The sequence below is a fragment of the Gracilinanus agilis genome, chromosome 1, assembly GCF_016433145.1.
Source record: "Gracilinanus agilis isolate LMUSP501 chromosome 1, AgileGrace, whole genome shotgun sequence".
NCBI classification, from domain to species: Eukaryota; Metazoa; Chordata; class Mammalia; order Didelphimorphia; family Didelphidae; genus Gracilinanus; species Gracilinanus agilis.
In genome coordinates this window covers 512,796,160-512,808,410 of record NC_058130.1, presented here as the reverse complement: position 1 = coordinate 512,808,410, position 12,251 = coordinate 512,796,160, and the positions used below count along the sequence as shown (strand labels likewise).

The 12,251-nt window shown below is 40.5% G+C and overlaps 1 protein-coding gene and 1 non-coding gene across 2 annotated transcripts; both read left to right on the top strand.

The window, feature by feature from the left end:
• Nucleotides 1-211: 211 nt before the first annotated feature.
• Nucleotides 212-8,524, top strand: LOC123253480 (keratin, type II cuticular Hb1-like). The gene is made up of 6 exons (XM_044682669.1): nt 212-313; nt 5,103-5,267; nt 5,490-5,615; nt 6,569-6,789; nt 7,456-7,487; nt 8,277-8,524. Exons 1-6 carry the CDS (start codon nt 212-214, stop codon nt 8,522-8,524), a joined length of 894 nt encoding a protein of 297 aa, XP_044538604.1.
• Nucleotides 8,525-11,635: 3,111 nt separating this feature from the next.
• LOC123232648 lies at nt 11,636-11,742 on the top strand. Its single transcript, XR_006505176.1, has one exon. It is a non-coding gene; the product is annotated as a U6 spliceosomal RNA (small nuclear RNA).
• The last annotated feature ends 509 nt before the right edge of the window (nt 11,743-12,251 follow it).

Below are 12,251 nucleotides of genomic sequence, written 5' to 3'. Positions count from 1 at the left end.
ATAACCTCTCAAAGTAGCTCTTCTTATGAATGGCTTTAAATGTTAAGAAAGTCTTCCTGACATCAAGCCTTAAAATTCCTCTCTGTAACTTCCATTCCTTATGAATTAAACCCTGTTCAATTCAACAAACATTGATTGTGCCTACTATTTCCATGGCACTGTGCTAGATGTACAGTTCCTGACCTCAAGGAGCTTACATTCTATGGAAGACATGCACAAACATAATACAAGTGAGGCAGATGCCAAGGAAAAGTGCAATAAGAAAAGACTCTTTGAAAACATTCAGGTCCATGCAGACATCAACTATGATAGAGTAAGGATGAGATAGTAGGCATAAGTACAAAACTAAAAAACCCTAAAACTGATTGCCATCCAACTGGCACAGACTACCTGGTAATTACATCTTTTTTTCATCCATATCCTCTAGGTACCCTCCGGTCTTTTTGTGGTCATTGTTGTCCCCACAGGCTGCTTTTGCTTTTCTCTTCAACCAGATTTTGTGGCTATAAAAATGTTAGAAAGTACACAATATGATTCCTCTCAGGCTTTGCACATTTGTAGGAATGACTCCCACTGCAAGACTATTTTAACTGGTGTGAGTATATCTAAAGATGTTTTCCCTACATGAGACAAAATATCTCGGATTTATATAGTGAATCAAAGTTTACAAAAAGTTATGACTTACTCATGATCTCAGGGCTGGTTTGTTGCAGCTGGGTCTCAAACATCTCCCAACTCTGAATCTGGTGTTCTTTCCAAGATACTATACAGAGCATCAAAACCCACACAGAGTGGTTGTTAACACAATAATTTCAGAAAATCAGGACTTGGGGATATTATTTAATATAGCTACTATTCTTCTGGGACATAATATAAAGGGATAAATATAGCAGGGAGGGTGAATTTCTTAAAATTGGCATCAAGCCATTTTCTATGCTACAAGAGAGAGAAATATTAACCACAGAAAAATAATAATTTGGAAATCCTTTTTTTTAAAGACAGTCTCTCAATTATTTTCACTTCCTTTCATTCTCACCACATAGAAGAGTAAGATTATAAAGTTTGTGAGGTTGAATGTATATTACAAAGAAATGTTTCCCTAAAACCTTGACATCCATTACAATTTAAAATTTATAATAGAAAACAGGAATCCTTCCTACCAATTATTTGCAAGAACGTATAATTCAGAGGAAAATTAGGATGAGTTTGAAGAAACTGTGCTTTAAGAGTACCTGCTGCCTTAACTGAAAGCATATAAAGCTTCCATCCAGATTAATACCTTTCCTCTAGGTATACCTGGGTTAATATATTTCCTTTCTAACAACAGTGCTTATATTTATTAAATAGATGTTTTTTCCTATGATTGGTCCTTTGCTTGAAGTCAGAAGAGTTTATAAAACCCACAGATCATATGGTCACAGATCATAGCTTTCTCAATCTAGGACTAGAAAATACTTTAGATATCATTTAGTCCAATCCTCTCATTTTACTGATGATAAAGCTGAGGCCTAAAGAGGTTAAGTGACTTGTTCAAAGTCACACATAGAGAATGGGCAGAGCCAGAATTCAAATAATCCATCTATCAGTAAGCACTTAAGCACCTACTATGTGCCAGCCACTGGGCATGTAGTTTCTGCCCTTTTATAGTCTGTTGAATACAATCATTCAAAACCCAGTAACTATAGTTTCAAAACTCTTCCCATTGCCCCACACTGCTTATCATGATATCTATAAAAATAAGGAGACCATCTTCTTTCATCCCAGAGGGGGGAAAGTAAACAGCTGAAACTGAAGCACTCTGTTAAAATATGAGGCTCTCAATTTCTTGCTGGCAAACTCAATAAACATATTGTTCACACAGGAAATCTAAATAAAATTTTCATCTTTTACTTAAAAATCAGTTTTGAAGGAGAAAAAAAAGGTACATCAGTTGGACTACCAACTAGAGTCTTTTTTCAACCGAGGAAATAATTTCGAACATTTTTCTATTCTAGCTTTAGAGTTTCAAAACTCCCAGAAAGCAAGAGAAGGAAAAAAAAATATATCTACTCTTCTACAAGTCAATTTAAAGGCTAATGCTCTAGTTCCCTCTTGTGGTAGAATTAGATATCTCACCCAGCATTTGTCTGTGCAGTCTGGAAGGAAACAAGAGTAGCCGGATGCTTTTATTGGTTATTTTAAATAATATATAACCTTGGTTGCTGGCTCTCATTATTATTACACATGACATGCATTCTCTATTGCCCCCAGCCCCATAAGAACTAACCAGAGCAGAACCGCTGATAATTATCAATCGATTGATTAAGCAACAAGAATCTACTAAGGACCTATTATGTGCCAGGCACAGAAGACACAAGCATAAAGAACAAAGATGCATCTGGGTGGTGCAGTGGGCAGAGCACTGGGTTTGGAACCAGGAAGACAGAAGTTCAAATGCAGTCTGAGATACTCCCTAGGTAAATGTGTTTGTACAAATCAGTGAAGGTCTCTCTGCCTTATTTTCCTCAACTATAAAATGGGGATAAAAATAGAGCATAGCTTGCAGATTATATGAGGATCAAATGAAATGATATTTGTAAACCATAGTATAATGCCTAGTACATAGTAGGCACTCAATAAATGTTTATTCCTTACTCCGCCATTGTAAGTCGCTACTTTACAATGACACTATGTTATTTCACACAATAACCATTATGCACAATAACATTATATGCAACAACCATTGACTTGTCACTAGGTGTGACATGCCCATATTTTTAAAATACAGCATAAATAGGAAGTAAATAAATAACATACAGACATATGTGTGTACATCTTCTCTTATGTATACAGATATAGATGTAAATATCCATGTATATATGACTGAATATATATAGATACCAATATAGACATAGATATAGAAATATTTCAATATAAACATAGATATAGAAATTATTCATATTTAATGAATATTTTGATGAATTTGTATATTAATGAATACTTATTGATTAGTCAATTGTTAATAGCTACTTTGCTTTTGCTCTTATTTATTTTTATGGAAACAAAATGGAGAGTACACACCATGGAATATTTTATATATATATGTATATATATATATATGTTCAAAATTACAGGCTATCATATATCCATACACTCACACATACATATACACGAACACACATACACATGCACCCATCCAAAAGGGGGAGGGGACACTAATAATTGGGGAAGGAGGAAAAGGTTTCACATAGATAATGGTGTTTTAAAAGCAGCTTAAAAGGAAGACAGGAGTTAGATGAGATAGACTGCATGCATAACAGACATAGGGGATACACAACATAAAGGCATGAGATGCCATATACATGTGAGCAACAGAAAAAAAATCCCAGCTTGATGAAATCACCGAGTTCCAAGTTCCAGAAAGGGAGAAATGGCCAATGAGAAAGAAGAAAGGCGAACAGAGGAGCTTATATTTCATTCTAGTGACAATAGAAAGTCACTAAGTTATTTGAATAGGGAAACCACCCAATCACATCTGCACTTGGGAAAATGTAGCGCACTTTGGCAGCAGTATATAGATTGGGCTGGAGTGGTGAGATACTTGAGGCAGGGAGCCCAGTTAGGAGGCTGTGAGGAGGGGAGTGTAATCCAGGTAAAAGGTGATGAGTGTAACTAAGGTGGTAACTACATTAGTGAAGAGAAGGGGTCAGATGTTGAGACATGTGGAAATAGAAATGGCAGGATTTTTCAACTAAAATATATGTGGGGTAAGAGGAAGTAAAGAGTCAAAAAATATTGCCCGGGTTAGGAACACAAAACACCATAAGATGTTTTTACAAGAAATCGAGAAGTTTTGAAGAGGAAATGGGTTAGGGAGAAAGATAATGGATTCAGTTTTATACATGTTGAGGATAAAAGATCTCCAGGACATCTAGTTTGAAATATGTTAGGCAATTAGTGCAAGAAGGCTGTTAGGTCACACAGTATAAAGAGGACTGGGCTTGGAATCAAGGAAGACTGATCTTCATGAGTTTAAACCAGCCTCATATACTTACTAGGTGTATGACTCTAAGACATTTAACCTTATTTGCTTCAGTTTCTTCAATTATAAAATGAGCTGGAGAAGGACATGGCAAACCATTCTAGTACCTTTGCCAAGAAAACCCCAAATGGGGTAATGGAGAATTGGATGTGACTGAAAACTAAACAGCAGCAATATATGGGTGAAAATGGACTGAAGTTTAGGGAAGATTCTGGAGGAGGAGGAGGAAGAAAAGGAGGAGGAGGAAGAGGAGGAGGAGGAGAAAAATAGTAAAACAAATTGCTTGGGAAGTGGCTAAAGGATTGGATTGTCTTATTTTGGAGGTTATTTCTGCTATTGTTATTTCTCCTCCACATGGAGAAATAGAAAGGAACAAACTACCAATGGGAGAGGATGATGCTCCATGTTGATGGGGAAGTCTGAGAGCTCCTGCAATTTCTACATACTTACCCATGTACCTTCAGCAAGGAAGAAAGCCTCTGCCTGTTTGACCTTTAGGACTGAGAGATTGCAAACATAAAATCAAGTTCAAGGCAGCTTCTCCAAAGAGCAAAGGAAGTCTTGTATAATGTCAGGGAAATACTCAAACCATCATCCTCTCCAGCTTTCTTAGATAGCTGGATGTATAAGGATGTCCTAAACATGCTTAGTGGTGATGTAGAGGAAAGAACTCTGGACTTGGAGTCAGAGGACTTGGGTTCAAATCCTGATTCTGCTATTTCCTGAACCTTTGCAACCTAGGATAAGCCATTTGACTCTGCATGGTCTTATAGGAAGACTGTTAGTCTTAGAGGGAGAAGACCTTGGGACAGGTCACGGTTTTACAACTTAACTACCTCTATTATCTTGAACAAGTCACTTCATTTCTCTAGGTTAGAACTATAAAATGAAGGGATTGGATTACATGACCTCAAAAATCTCTTCCATTTCTAAAATGGACCCTGTGACTTATAAGATAAAGGGATTGGTTTAAGGTCCACTTGACCTCTAACTCTGATCATTTATTAGTCCTGACATCACCCCACAAGCCCAGGGACTAGACTCTGACCATACATCTGGCTTCCTTCCCTTTATCCAACAGGAACTCCGAATCCTCCACACCCACATCTCAGACACCTCCGTAGTGGTAAAGATGGACAATAGCCGAGACCTCAATATGGATTGTGTCATTGCTGAGATCAAGGCTCAGTATGATGACATTGCCAGCCGCAGCCGGGCTGAGGCTGAGTCCTGGTACCGCAGTAAGGTAAGTGGATCTGGCTCCCTCACCTCCTAGAAACTGAGGAAGGAATGCAGGGAAGTCTTCCTCTTCTAAAGATTCTGTCCCCAATATAGTTGCAGAGTATCCTCCTCCAAGGATATTTAAGGGAGGGAAGATGGCTCTTGGGCTGAGGTGTCATGGAAGCAAAAGAATGGACCACTGCAGAATCCCTGTGTGAGTCCCACTCCAGCTTCTTGCTTCTTTCAGTGTGAAGAGATGAAGGCTACAGTGATCCGCCATGGGGAGAGTCTGCGTAGGACCAAGGAGGAAATCAATGAGCTAAACCGCATGATCCAGAGGCTGACCGCCGAGGTGGAGAATGTCAAGTGCCAGGTACAGGGCATCCTGAGGACCTAAGCAGAGCATCCCCACTGGGTATTGACACTATGGCTATCCAGCAGAAACCAACTTGCTTAGTATCCAATTTCTAGCCTATCCTGAATTATCCTTGTCACTCCAGCTCTCTGGATTTGAATCATAAAAAAATAGAGGTTCAACTTGATCAGTGTTGATAAAGCTTTTAGAGATCACATGCCCAAACTGCACCATCAGGCTGCCTGTGAGCCCCCCCGCATTACCCTAGACAATGGAAGGAGTAAGTGCTCACACTGGGCTGCTGGGTAAAGGGACAGGGCATGTGAAAAACATCCTCAGGTGCTGTGGAGAGGGGGAATGGAGCAGACCACTCTGGCACGCTGGGGCACATGTGCCATATCTTCACCAACACAGGACTAGATGAGTTTATGTGTAATCTGTTAATTCTCTAGAAATATACCCACCAGAGAGCAAAGCTCTCTGGTGCATTCTCAGAGGATACCAAACCTTGTTATTATTCCACAAAACCCAAATCAGAATTAATCTGGTCTGTCTGGATTTCTGGATTCTAAGGAGTGGAGTTTTAAATCATCCATGTTTTAAAATTTACCCTTTTTGTATTCTCGCTTCTCCATTATAACAAAAGACTGGGTGGAATTTAAGGACTTAGGAAGCAGAAAACAGACTATTTCCATGGTAAGATAGCAAAAGATATGTGCCAAATCCTTTCTGTCTCCCAAATATTCTTCCTCTTATCCTCTGGCTGTCAATCCCTGCCCACTTCCCCACTAGGCAAACCTCCAGCAGCACCCATATCTGAGCTCTGGTATGGGAGAGTGGAAGGGGATCCAGATGAAAGGGGCTGAGACCTATGCCCTTAGCCAGGTCCTTATATAATGGAGTAGACAATGACCCAGGCAGACACAAAGACCATAACACTTTCTTCTTCTCCCCAATTCCTATGCCTCTAGAATTCCAAGCTGGAGGCTGCTGTGTCCCAATCTGAGCAGCAAGGTGAGGCTGCCCTTAATGATGCCCGCTGCAAGCTGACTGAGCTGGAGTGTGCCCTGCAGAAAGCCAAGCAGGACATGGCATGTCTACTGAAGGAGTACCAGGAGGTCATGAACTCCAAGCTGGGGCTGGACATTGAAATTGCCACTTACAAACGGCTGCTAGAGGGTGAAGAATACAGGTGGGAACTTCCATCTTCCATATTCCACCTCAACATAAACCACATAGATCCAATATAGATTCCAGGTTTCATTCTTACACCGGTAACCACCATCCAAAAAAAAACTCAATTATGACTTAGTTTGGTGCCCAGTTTTGTTTAAGGCTGATTCCTCAATGGGCAATGATGCTATAGTATCTCATTCAAAATATGGGAAAAAGTTGTGACTACCCCAAGGTTGCTCAGTGAGTGAGGCAGAAGAGGAGCTGAGAAAGGAATCTTTGGGGTCAAAACTAGAAGTGACGAAGTGATAGATGGAGGATTATTGCTTGGAAGTGGAATCCGATGGGCATCCAACATAAAGAGGTTCTCATTTTGTCCAGGCTCCAAAGAAAAATCATTGCCTCGGGGTAGAGGAAGAGCTAGGTTGGGGGGCAAGCAGGTAGGAGGAGCAGAGAGGAATCCTCTCTTTTATATCATTTTAAGGTTAGAAGTTAACTGTGCCATTAAACTCCTATTAGAATTACTGTGCCATAAAAACCCAGACCTTCAGTTCCTTGGTCTAGCCTACTGCTCAGAGGACTTTCTTCCAAACCTGGCACCTTAAAGACAAACCTGGCACCCCCGGCATTAGAACGAGCTTATGGTTAATCTCTAATGTTGTCTCTTTCTCCTTCTGTTACCCAGGCTATGTGAAGGTGTTGGTGCTGTGAATGTCTGTAAGTAACCAGGGCCCTAAAAGGAAAAATTCAAGAAAGCAAGAAAGTCTTTCTTCATAGGAAGATAGAAAAGCCCAAGGGAGTTTTTTTCTTAGAACCGAGTGAAGACACTGGCATCTCAATAGGAATTGGAGTTAGAACTTTTTTAAAAATAACCTTTACCTTCCATCTTAGCATCAATACTATGTATTGGTTCCAAAGTAGATGAATGGTAAGACAATGGGGGTTAAGTGACTTTCCAAGGGTTGTACCAGTTAGGAAGAGTCCCAAGGCCAGATTTGAACCCAGAACCTCCAATCTCTAGGTCTGACTCTCAATCCACTGAGCCACGTAGATGCCCCCTTCAAAACTTTTTAGCTGTGAGGATAAGGGAACCTAGAACAGGAGGGTCCTTGGATAAACTGCTTAAGCTAGAGGGAGGGTCTTTCTGATAATATTCTTAAGTAGATGTTTAATGTTTATTGATTGAGTAAATATTAAGGCTGGAATACACACTGAGTCCAATCCCCTCATTTTACAGATAAGGAAATTTGAGGCTGGGGGGGGGGGGGGGGGAGTTGTTAATATAAAAGATAAAACTAGGATTCAAACCAAAGTTCTCCCCAAACCTCCCATTCCATTGTCCTTCTCCATCACATACTTCCTTCCTGTTGGTCTCCGGATCTCTCTCCCTGGCCAGCAGAGATCTCTGCCCAAGTAGGTGCTTGAGACATATTTATTAAATGAGGGGGTCGCTCGACTGCACCGGGATCTTGATTCTCTCCCCGTTTTTATCTCTTCCTCTCTCAGGCGTCAGCAGCTCAAGGGGGGGAGTGGTCTGCGGTGACCTCTGCACATCTGGCTCCAGACCGGTGACGGGAAGTGTCTGCAGTGCTCCCTGCAGCGGGAATCTGGTGGTGAGCACTGGAGGACCCTGCGTGCCCTGTGGCCCCTGCAGCTCCGTGGCGTCCTGCGGCCTGGGCTCAGGGGGTGTCGGATCCTGCGCTATCAGCTCCTGCGGGGTTGGCTCCTATGCCAGCAGCTGCCGCAAGTGTTAGGCTGGCTCCAAACGTGCTGAGCTCCCCACCCCCATGCCAGCAGGGTCAGAGGCCTTTGTCCAGTCTCTCCCAGGCCTGGCAGGTGTGTGGAACCTTGGCACAATCACTTGAATGGCACTTTAGAATCCGCTCCAGTTCTGACCCCTGAGAGGCATGGGGGACTCGCTTCCTAGACTCCAGCCTCCCCTAGACTGGCAAAGGGCGCCCAGGGGAATCCGTGGAAAAGCAAGGCTTAGCCGTTCAGTGTTCACTAGGCTGACCGTGCCCAATGGGCAGAACTCCCTGTCCTAACCCTTTCCCACCTCTCCTCTTTCTTCTCTGTCTTAGATATCTTTGTCTCAATCTAGGCAATAAAGAATCTAGCTCCTCACTGCCGTGTGCATCCTTAGTCACTGGGACCACTGGGAAGGTCTCTTCTTCTTTTTTTTCCAATTATCATCTGAAAACTTATTTAATTTCCTTACTATTCCCTGCCTGCCCTCCCCCAATTCTTATTTTTATTTATTTGTTTGTTTTTGAATATTTTCCCCTAATTACATATTTCATGTTCTTTCCCTCTCCCCCCCCAACCGCCCCTTAGCCAACATGCAATTCCTGGGCTTTACATGTATCATTGATCAAGGTTTAATTCCATATTATTGATAGTTGGGCTACAGTTACCATTTAGTGACTACATTGGGGAAGGTCTCTTCTATGCTAAACCAGGAAGGTGATGCGATACCTAATCTGTTCTGCCAAAGCTTGCATGTGCAAGTACGAATACATTCACATACACGTGTACATGCGCGCACGCACACACACAGAACTTACCCTTCTTTCCATTCCTGGCTGAGAATATCGGAAAATACTTTCAATCGGGGGCAGCTACGTGCCTCAGTAGATTAAGAGCTAGACCCAGAGATGGGAGGTCCTGGATTCAAAGGTGGCCTCAAACATTTCCTGACTGTGTGACCTTGGGCAAGTCACTTAACCTTCATTGCCCAGCCCTTACCATTCTTCTGCCTTGGAACCAATATTCAGTATTGATTCTTTTTTTTTTTTTAACCCTTATCTTCCATCTTAGAATCAATACTGTATATTGGTTCCAAGCAGAAGAGCAGTAAGGGTTAGGCTATTAAGGGTCAAGTGACTTGCTCAAAGTCATCAAGCCAAGAAGTGTCTAAAGTCGTATTTGAACCCAAGACCTCTCACCTCTAGGTCTGGCTTTCAAGATAGTATTGACACAGGGGCAGCTGGGTAGCTCAGTGGATTGAGAGTCAGGCCTAGAGACGGGAGGTCCTAGGTTCAAATCCGGCCTCACACACTTCCCAGCTGTGTGACCCTGGGCAAGTCACTTGACCCCCATTGCCTACCCTTACCACTCTTCCACACCTATAAGTCAATACACAGAAGTTAAGGGTTTAAAAAAAAAAAAAGGAAAAGAAAAGAAAAGAAAATATTTCAGTAGAACCATAAACTCCTGACCACATTTGGATAAACTAATGGAATCTATTGTAAAGTATAGAATCACTGAACTCTTAAGCACCATGACCTATTTTCTGCTTCTGCTAAGATGAAATCATTTGGGATATTTACACCAAGTTCTTCCCGAGTACATATAGTCATTAGAGTTTCAAAGGGCTTTTAAACAGGTACCTTACCAAAGGCTACTTTTTAAATGGAGTCATTTCTGGATTAGAAAAAAAAGCTTTGTTGTGACTAGGAAACCAACCTGAATTCAAGAAACAAAAGGCAGGAAGAATCTGTCACTTCCCTGCCTAGAGAAGTATATATGGTAGAGTCCTCAAAAATCAAGGCTGGGGCCAGTTTCAGTAATTTTTTAAAATAAATAAATTGAAAAGATAATGAATTTTCAAATCTGAAATGGCAATAAGCTCCTTTGGACACTGATATTTTAAGTGGACAGAAAAAAATGCAAGATGAGGCTTTATGGATGGAACTATGTCAGAGGGATTTCATGTAGATAACAGACTGTGTTTCAGGGGAAATAATACAAGAAGTCAACCAACTAATCAGCATGCATTTATTAAATGTCCACCATAAGACAGAGAGAGATGGAAAGATGAATAGATAGATGGGAAGAGAGATAGATATGTAGATGTGTAGATATGTAGATAGATAGATAGATCCCATATCTAGAGCTGAGAATATTGGAAAATACTTTCAATAAAGCCATAAACCCCCAGCAGCAGCTGGACAAACTAATGGAATCTGTTATAAAATGTGGAATCATTGAACTCTTAAACAAGCATGACCTATTTTCTGCTTCTGCTTAGATGAAATCATTTGGGATGATAGCACCAAGTTCCTCAAGGGCACACACAGGCATGTGGACAAAAGCAGATGTAATTTACTTAGAGTTTCAAAGGTCTTTTACAAGGTACCTTACTTTGGCTAATTTTAAGTTTGAGTCATTCCTGGATTGGAAAGAATGTTTTGTCATGATTAGGAAACTAACCTGAGCCTTTGAAACAAAAGGCAGAGGAGTCATAAACAAGAGCCATAAACCTCTGGTCACATCTGGATAAGGCTCAGAAAAAAAAAAAGGAAAAAAGAAAAAAGAGAATAAAAAGGAAAGTTACTTGCCCAAAGTGGCATAGTATCCTGGCAAAAATTATAGCTCACAATTTAGCTATTGGTTTTGAATTTGAAATTGAACCTTTCATTCAGAAATATTTGGGTATAGAAGAATTCAGAAGGAATAATTTATTTTTGGAAGACATAAATCTTCATTGTTATTATAAGCTGCAATAGGGTTGGCATCTGTCTCACATAATCTGAAATGCTTTCCCTTTAAGGAAGCAGAGTATGACCTGGGGATACATAATTGGTCTGGGGCTAATTCTTTAACCATTGTCTTGCTTTATCAGAGGTATTTATAAAATGGCCAAACTATGAAGACTCAGCACCTCAGAGGATTAGCAGAACTTCTTCTGCCCTCTGGTTTGCATTCCTGACTCAGTATTACTGCTCTGGATAAGGGGTGGCAGCGACCATTTGAATGAGTAAGTTGTATCCATTTAACCTTAGAAGAAAATATATTACTTAAAAATAATTTTATTGTTTTTTTTCTATAACCATGGCTTCCCTCCAGTAAAACTCCTCTTCCCCATGCTCACTTCAGCAGCACATATACTAAAATTAGAATGATACAGAGAAGATTAGCATGGCCCCTGCGCAAGGATGACATGCAAATTCATGAAGCGTTCCATATTTTTAGAAAGAACACTATCCACATTCAGGGAAAGAACTGTGGGAGTAGAAACACAGAAGAAAAACAATTGCTTGAACACATGGGCTGATGGGGATGTGATTGGGGATGTAGACAATAAACGATAACTCTAGCCCAACTATCAATAATATGGAATTCGGTCTTGATCAATGATACATGTAAAAGTGGAATTGTGTGTCGGCTATGGGGGGGTAAGAGGGAAAGAACATGAATCATGGAATCATGGAAAAATATTCTAAATTAAAAAACATAATTAAAAAAAACTCCTCTTCCCCAAAAGCAAAAGCATTTTTAAACCAAAGAAAAAAGAGGGAAAATCAGTATACTTGGTCAATATATGCAATGTATAACACTTGTAGGCTTTCCAATAAGTGATATTTCTTGTTTATAATTTCGCAACATTTACTTCTGACATGATGGGGGTACAGGAAGTATAGTTCTTTCCATTATATATTGCTATTGTATATATTTAGTATATATTATATATATATATAT

What these genes read in the sequence shown, in the direction of transcription:
- LOC123253480 (XM_044682669.1), top strand. Translation starts at nt 212, where the DNA reads ATGCACAAACATAATACAAGTGAGGCAGATGCCAAGGAAAAGTGCAAT. An exon ending in AGTCCTGGTACCGCAGTAAG is followed by an intron (nt 5,268 to 5,489) that starts GTAAGTGGATCT and finishes TGCTTCTTTCAG; the next exon opens with TGTGAAGAGATGAAGGCTAC. An exon ending in CTAGAGGGTGAAGAATACAG is followed by an intron (nt 6,790 to 7,455) that starts GTGGGAACTTCC and finishes TCTGTTACCCAG; the next exon opens with GCTATGTGAAGGTGTTGGTG.